Genomic DNA, 7,595 nt, shown 5'->3' with positions numbered 1-7,595 from the left:
CTGGCCTGACTGGGCGCTCTGCGATGCGGGGCGGCACGGCTGTAGCGCCGCCAGCCACCGGTGCTGCAGGCAGCACGGTAAGGGGGCAGAGAGCAGGGGGGGTTGGATAGAGGGCAGGGGAATTTGAGGTGGTCGTCAGGGGGTAGGGGTGTGGATAGGGGTTGGGGTGCTCAGAGGGTGGGAAACGGGGGTTGAATGGGGGCAGGCATCCCAGGGGGCAGGCAGGAAGGAGAGGGGGGGTTGGATGGGAGAGTGTGGGTCCGGGAGCAGGGGGTGGTGGATGGGCAGGAGTTCCGGGGAGGCTGTCAGGGGCCGAGAAGCCGGGGGAGGGGGTCAGATGGGGTCGGGGGCTGGGCCATGCCTGGCTGTTTGGGGAGGCACAGCATCCCCTAACCGGCCCGCCTTACAATTTTGGAAACCCGATGTGGCCCTCGGGCCAAAAAGTTTGCCCGCCCCTGATTTCCTGCGCAACCTCACAGATTTCAATGGGGCTTAGGACAGCTGCTGCGGCTTTTTGCTTTTGCAATAGCCGCCAGTCTGCTGCAGGTGCCGTACGGCTCGGCGAACACCTGGTGGCGCTACTCACTTTTCCTCCCCAGTCTCACCCTTCGATTCTCGCGAGAACGTAGCGTTCGTAGGGCAGGCGGAAGCCGCGACCACTCCTCTTTCTTGGCCGCCATAGTGGAGCCAGCAGCGGGGTAAGGGAGGTGCTGGGGGGGGCCGCTATAATCCCCTGCCATCCTTCCCACGGGGCCTCGATCCCGTGCCCGGGGTGCTGGGGGGAGCTCGGGAGCCGTGCGGCCGACAGTGTAGTGCCTGTATGGGGAGCCTGGCGGGGCAGGAGGGGGCTCCCGGCTGCAGAAGATGCCTGGGGCCTTGGTGAGGGTGGGATTGCGCCCAATAGGGAATGGGAGGCTGGTGGAGGGAAAACACAGCGAGCAGCCCGTCTCCCCATTGCCCAGGGAGGGATCACGTGCTGGGGGCCTGGCCTCTTTCGGGGAGACCTACTAGCAACTGCCCTGTTGGGGAAATGACTCGAGGCGGGGAGCCGAGATTAAAGGCCCCACGGTATAGTCTATTTCTCCGCGGTAAGACGGTGGGAGGCTGCACATCTCCCGAGGTGTCGGCCCCGGAGAGGGAGATGCTGCCCCTATTTTGGGATGGAGGCGGCACCTAAACAACCGAAGATTCTCCTACTCCTCGCTCCTATGTCATGTCTGGTGGAATATTTAAAAAATGTGCACGTTGGAGGCTGTTCTGAATGGTACTCGTAGACCCCAGACTCCCGTCACTTGTATGCCTCAGTTGTGATACTTAAAGCTTTTCAAAAAGAAAAGGAGTACTTGTGGCACCTTAGAGACTAACAAATTTAGCTCACGAAAGCTTATGCTTAAATAAATTTGTTAGTCTCTAAGGTGCCACAAGTACTCCTTTTCTTTTTTTTTTTGCGAATACAGACTAACACACTGCTACTCTGAAACCTGCCATTATTAAAGTTTTTGTAACCGATTCTCCTTGATCTCTCCTTTCCTGTATTTTTTCTGCTGATGAGCTTTTATGCTGCACCTGCTGTTCCTGCCTCTTGTTTAGTTCCATGCTCTCTCACTTGCCACTGAGCTTGGCCAGCACTAAGCCTCAGTGTCCAGTATCTGATTTTTAATTGGGTTGTTTCAAAGCCTTGTCTTGTATTCATGTGCAACCCAAGCTCACTGCAAATTGGAACATGCGCATTTGAACATAGGCAGGTAGACGGCACATGTTTATATCACCGAGAGCTTAATTTGCTTTTAAAACACTGAGCTGCTATGTGAAGTTATTGATATTGTGAGGTGTCACAAATGTTGTGCTAAAAATTCCAAGACTTCATTTTTCTCTTTAATAAAAGCATACAAAATGATGCAATCCCTGGCTCTGCAAGCCCCCCTCAAATATCTAGGTTATGGCCACAATGGAAATAGAACTGTGCTGGTTACAACCACTATGGTTAATTATGGTTATTGCTAGCACAGTTTTCCTGACTCGTGTACACAGTGAGTTTTGGGTCAGAAGCAGTGTTATAAAGTAGTGCTATAGATTGTCAGGGTGATTGTTTACAGTATGGTTTTTCAGGAAGAACTCCCTCACCACATTGGTATATAACCTTGTTGCAAACCCAGGTTTGTGTTAATGCAAGCTAGAGATTTGTGGATGGAATCTAAAGTGCTTACAGGATTTTGTTGAAATCGTGTCATATCTAATATATGCAGAATTTCACACCTAGCTTGTTTTTGCTATAAATGCCTCAGAGTTTCAATGTTATGCTTCTTTGTGCAGCCAAAATGAAGTTCAATCCTTTTGTGACCTCGGACCGCAGCAAGAACCGCAAGAGGCACTTCAATGCACCCTCTCACATTCGCAGGAAGATCATGTCTTCCCCCCTTTCCAAGGAGCTAAGGCAGAAATACAATGTCCGCTCTATGCCGATCCGAAAAGATGACGAAGTCCAGGTAGGTGCCATTTTTAGTCTTTGTTGTGAAATTTGACCCTTGTGGACATCTTGTTTTATGTAGAATCTCTGCAGGAGAGATGGGCCAGACAACTTTAAATAACTGTTAGGGCTTTGGAGTTAATCTCATAGCGGGCTAGGCTATGGTGGGGAAGATCTCAAGGAAAAAAATGCGTGGAAGACAAGTGTTTTGAGAGCCACACTTGGTTACAGGCCTCAAATAGGACAGATGAAGAAAAAGGAACTCCTTTAATAATTTAAACTTCAAGCAGTTTAGAGTTCACTAGTTTACTGAAGGAGAAATACAGAACAAGTTGCGCTTCCTTTCCATTATATTTTATATCTAGCTGAACATTATATTGCTCATAGTATGAGCAATATATGAGATCTCACTGTAATGTTGCACACAAGGGGTAAAGATGTGATTTCTTACTATTCTTATCTATGACTGAGACTCAGTTTGTGAAACTTGAGAAAGTTAAATGCTCTGGTTTTTTTTTTGGTCAGGTCGTCCGGGGACATTATAAAGGCCAGCAAATCGGCAAGGTAGTCCAGGTATACAGAAAAAAATATGTCATCTACATTGAACGCGTACAGCGTGAGAAGGCCAACGGCACAACAGTCCATGTTGGAATCCATCCTAGCAAGGTATAATATATGCATGGGAACTGAAATTCCCCAAAGGAATTTCTGTAGCTTTGGAAATAGGTGCAGTTTATAGAAGCAGAATGCTGTCCTAGCGCACACAGTAGTTTGAGAAGCCGTAGCACTGGCATAACTATACAGTAAGGAAATGTCCTAGTTGCAGCAGGGAAGTAGGGACCTGAATTCTGGGGTTGTTTCCTGCTTTGAATTGATTGATCATGAAGAAATTATTTGCAGCAGGGTCTTGTGAAAGGCTAAAACTTTTTGTAAAATATCCAAAAAGCTTGGTTGTTTAAAAACAAAAGTACTGTTTCTTTTTAAAAATACTGCAAGTGCACATCCACATTGTAGTAACTGCCATGTTGGGGGACACCCCCTGCCCCTCCCAACACACACACCAGTCCTCTGCAGTGGTGAAAATGGGATTGTCATACATTATGGATTGATCTGATCCATCCTTCAGTCTTCCCGTATGGCATTTCTGCCACTCTGATGGACGCATTAGAAATACCTAAATACATCTCCATAAATGAAGGAGTTGCTGCCAGGAAAAATACTACTGGTTGAATCTGGCTTCAGCCTAACATGGTTTAAGGCGGTTTATATTCAGTAAAGATGAAGAAAATGCTTGTTTTGCTGCTCATAGACAGGCATTTAAGAATATATAGGGAACTAATGAAATAACAGCAAAGCTAGCTAGAAACCTAGTTTGAAGCAGATATAACAAGACTTTTGTCTGGCCCACACTGACCAGGCAAAGGTAGTTTTCAGTGAACCCAGCTCTGACAGGTTTCCTGAAACCTCTAACAAACTGTATGTGATAGAGGGGAACAAAATTATTTCCAAAGAACACAGTTTTGTGCCCAGATACTGGGTTTGAGCTAATGGGTTCCACCACAAAACTCTACACAGTGGAAATATGACCTCATCTCTAATGCATCACATCTACCATTCTATTCTATGTATGTTCTTTTAGCACACTCATCATTATACTAGCTATGTGTCTTCCAGTAATGCATTAAGCAAAATGACTAACATCTATCATCCTTCCCCCCCCCCCCCCCCCGAGGAAGATGTTGATTTGTACTTAAGAGTGGAAAGTAATGAGTTTTCTAATGGTCCTTAGTTCCTTTAGGAGTTAATTCCAGTCTTGGGCCACCCACCAAGAAAGCAGTGTCTCCTAAGGAAGTTCTGTTTCCATAAGGAAATTACCAGCTGCATATACAAAAGAGGAAAAAGGACAGTCTGGTTATGTAGTAAACTTCTAGGGCAGGGGTTCTCAAACTTCATTGCACTACAACTGCCTTCTGACAACAAAAATTACTACAGGACCCCAAGAGGGGTAATGAAAGCCTGAGTCTGCCTGAGCCCCGTCGGGCTTCATCCCCAGGCGGGGGTGCCTGTTACTTGAGCCCCGCCACCCAGGACTAAAGCTGAAGTTTGGGCCCCAGCCGGTCTAATGCCAGCCCTGGGCGACTCCTTTTAAACGGGGTCATGACCCACAGTTTGAGAACTGCTGTTCTAGGGGGATAGCAGGAATTCTGTAGTTTTCTGCCTCTCACTGTAGCAGGAGGATTCCTCCTCTTGTCCCATTGATGTTGCATTTATTTCTTCAATGCGTGCAGGAGCAGAATGAATACTGACTAGATTGTACAGCCCTACTTCAGATCTGTGTGGATGTATTAGAACTAGATTGCAGAGTTGCATTTTTTTAAAGCAAATAGTATCAAAATATTGCTTGATGGGAGATACAGTAGATATCTCATTAACTCATTACTTCACAAATTTAAGGGTTTATGTATCTGTTTTTTCTAGCACTGCTTACTGCTTTTTTAGTACTGCTTAATCCAATTCTGTTACTTCCTTGCTAGTTGGAGAGGCAAAAAAATAGTAGGCTGCTGCAAGGGTCTGGAAACTAAGGTGCCCATTGGAAACTCTGGTGTATATCACTGTCTTATTATGAAATAACTTCAGGAATCTGGAAACAAATTGGGGTTGGCAAGTAATTACTAATGTACCCATGTGTTAATAAGATTAGATAACTGCCTAGCCAGACTGCAACCTTCTGACAGCAGCCATATGTTTACAGCAGAGCACACACAGGTTGATGGCTCTTGCATTCCAAGAAAGGGAACCAGTAAAATTGTATTTGGAGTGTTGTCTGCTGTTTGCATGACAAACTTTTTCCATTAGTATTATTTCCCAGATGCTTTCTATCCACTACGCAAACATGGGGCGATTTTAGTGCTATTCTTTAACTTGCTAACAGACTGAGAGCTGAACTTGATTTGAAAGATATTTAACTCTACGATGTACAAGCAATGTTGTTTGCTGATCTTGGGCTGGTTGTGTTGTTTAGTGAATCTCTAAAAGAGAGAACTTTATTCAAGGCTGGAGTACGGGAAATGCAGATTTATAATTACAAGAAAGCAACCTTTAATGAAAATGTTTGAGAATCTACCTATGATATACTGCCCAAGATGGTCCTCTATTGAATGGTTTATTTGTACAGACCCAGTATAAGTATGAATTATATTTACCATCAGTTATTGCTACTTTTCTTTAACCTATTTTATTTATAATCTTTGTCTGTCTTTAAACTGGTCAACATATTGTTTATATTTTGAAAATACTTTGTATTGAATAAATGGATTGGCTGTGCTAACTTTTTGTAGCTAAACCAATAGCACAGCCAACAGCAGCAGTGTTTTCTAAAATTATGGGGATATCTCATTATGTGCCCTGTAAAGAGGGAGTTGTTACTGTGGACACCTTTGCTTAAGTTGCTTATTTTTGGTACTTATGCTAGTGAATGGTGAAGGAAGCTCTCTGAAGGTGTGATCATTACATGTAATCAGTTTCAGTTCTGCAAATAGGGTGTCAGTTTAGATAGTGTAATGGCCACTAGCTCCAAATTCTATACATCCTAGCTTGAAGCAAGTTGTGAATTTTCATTTGCATATTTGTTTATCAGATAACATTCTTTAAGACTTTGAGGAAAACTCTGGATAGTAGAGCAGATGCAGTGAGGGAACAGCAGGGAAAAGGTTAAAGCATATAGTTTTTTTAGCTATAAGGCACATACTTTGTATAGCATCTGGTACAGTTGAACCTCAATCCCTGATTGGAGTCTGCAGGTATAACAACAATACAAGCAATAAACTTATGTATCTCAGTAATAATTTTGTTCTTTGGCTGTCTGGTTTGCAATAACGTTAGCACCCACAAAACCTCTACCTGTAGCTAAGACGAGTTTAAAAGTAAAATCTATCAATTCAATTTATCGCAGCACACTAGGGCTATCAATTCCCAAATACTTGAATATATGTCTATTTCAGTCCATTGTTATATGCAGACATGTTGAACCCAGGATATTACCCCACCCACCTTGTCTATTTTAGTCCATGAATACACACAATTCTAGAGCTTGTTCAATGTGCTGGCCTTTGTGTTCCAATTTTCCAATTCACATGAAACTCAGATTACTGCCTCTTTTTCCTTTCCGCTAGTTCTCATATGCTGTGTATTAAGAGGACCTGACCGTCAGTGGGGAGGCAGTTCTAAAAGATCTGTGAAGCATTGATTGCGTTTTTTTTGTGAGGGAGAATAGCAAAAATTTTTAGTTTGCATTATCCTAGAATCCTGTGTAGTTTGAAATGTGCAAGAACTGTAATATCTGAGCTACAACTCTAATCAAATTAGATGATAATCCTGGGAATTTAATAATGCCAGTAGGTTTAAATGTGATACTCCCAAGGTGTTAGCATGGCACAGTTCTCTGCCAGAGTTTGTTTTAATATTACAGATTTTTACTGTTTCTCCTTTTTCTCTAGGTGGTGATCACTAGGCTAAAACTGGACAAGGATCGCAAAAAGATCTTGGAACGCAAAGCAAAGTCTCGCCAAGTTGGCAAGGAAAAGGGCAAATACAAGGAAGAAACCATTGAAAAGATGCAAGAATAGAATGGTCTCCTGTGTGTCACCCATTAAAAGAACTGCTAAAATGAAACCTATTGTTGTGTGTTCTACTTTTGGAAGCGTTGGTACAGTCTGTCTGGATTGGTGTTATGCTTCATACCGCTTTCACATGTTAATATTGGATGCTCAGAAAAGCACTTCTACTAATTAAAAGAACAAGCTTGTTTTCTTATTATGCATTGGATGCTTTAAATTGGTTAAAGCAGATTTAGTATCTTCTCACCATGCATGCACATTGGGTCTTGTATTCCTTTATGTAGTACAAGAGATGTGCATGACATTTTACAAAGCCAGTAAAGACAGACGCTATACCTAAGAGTTTACAATCCAAGAAATCAAGAATAGTAGCAAGAGTTGATGCAGGAAAGGGGTGGGAGGGGGGAGGCTGTAAGGACAATTGGGGAGAAAACGCATGTGGCTAGAATAAATAGCACATATATTGGGTGTTTTCTCCTCTCCATCTCTATAAATGAAACTTAAAGACATGT

At 43.5% G+C, this 7,595-nt stretch overlaps 1 protein-coding gene across 2 annotated transcripts; it reads left to right on the top strand.

Moving 5' to 3' along the window:
* The first annotated feature begins 584 nt into the window (after positions 1-584).
* On the top strand, positions 585-7,138 carry RPL26L1 (ribosomal protein L26 like 1). 2 transcript variants are annotated; one of them, XM_038414832.2, is made up of 4 exons: positions 585-698; positions 2,314-2,486; positions 2,993-3,133; positions 6,964-7,138. In XM_038414832.2, the coding sequence occupies exons 2-4, from the start codon at positions 2,319-2,321 to the stop codon at positions 7,090-7,092; spliced, it is 438 nt and encodes a 145-aa protein (XP_038270760.1). In that variant the 5' UTR covers positions 585-698; positions 2,314-2,318; the 3' UTR covers positions 7,093-7,138. The 2 variants fall into 2 exon arrangements, with proteins under 2 accessions (XP_038270760.1, XP_043376025.1); XM_043520090.1 differs by lacking the exon at positions 585-698 and adding an exon at positions 718-1,068.
* Positions 7,139-7,595: the final 457 nt, after the last annotated feature.

Source organism: Dermochelys coriacea, chromosome 8 (genome assembly GCF_009764565.3).
Source record: "Dermochelys coriacea isolate rDerCor1 chromosome 8, rDerCor1.pri.v4, whole genome shotgun sequence".
Lineage (NCBI taxonomy): Eukaryota > Metazoa > Chordata > Testudines > Dermochelyidae > Dermochelys > Dermochelys coriacea.
This window is presented reverse-complemented; position numbering and strand designations above follow the sequence as displayed.

Coding starts and splice junctions, on each gene's coding strand:
- RPL26L1 (XM_038414832.2), top strand. CDS start 2,319: ATGAAGTTCAATCCTTTTGTGACCTCGGACCGCAGCAAGAACCGCAAG. Junction 2,487..2,992: donor GAAAAGATGACGAAGTCCAG/GTAGGTGCCATT, acceptor TTTTTTGGTCAG/GTCGTCCGGGGACATTATAA. Junction 3,134..6,963: donor TTGGAATCCATCCTAGCAAG/GTATAATATATG, acceptor CTTTTTCTCTAG/GTGGTGATCACTAGGCTAAA.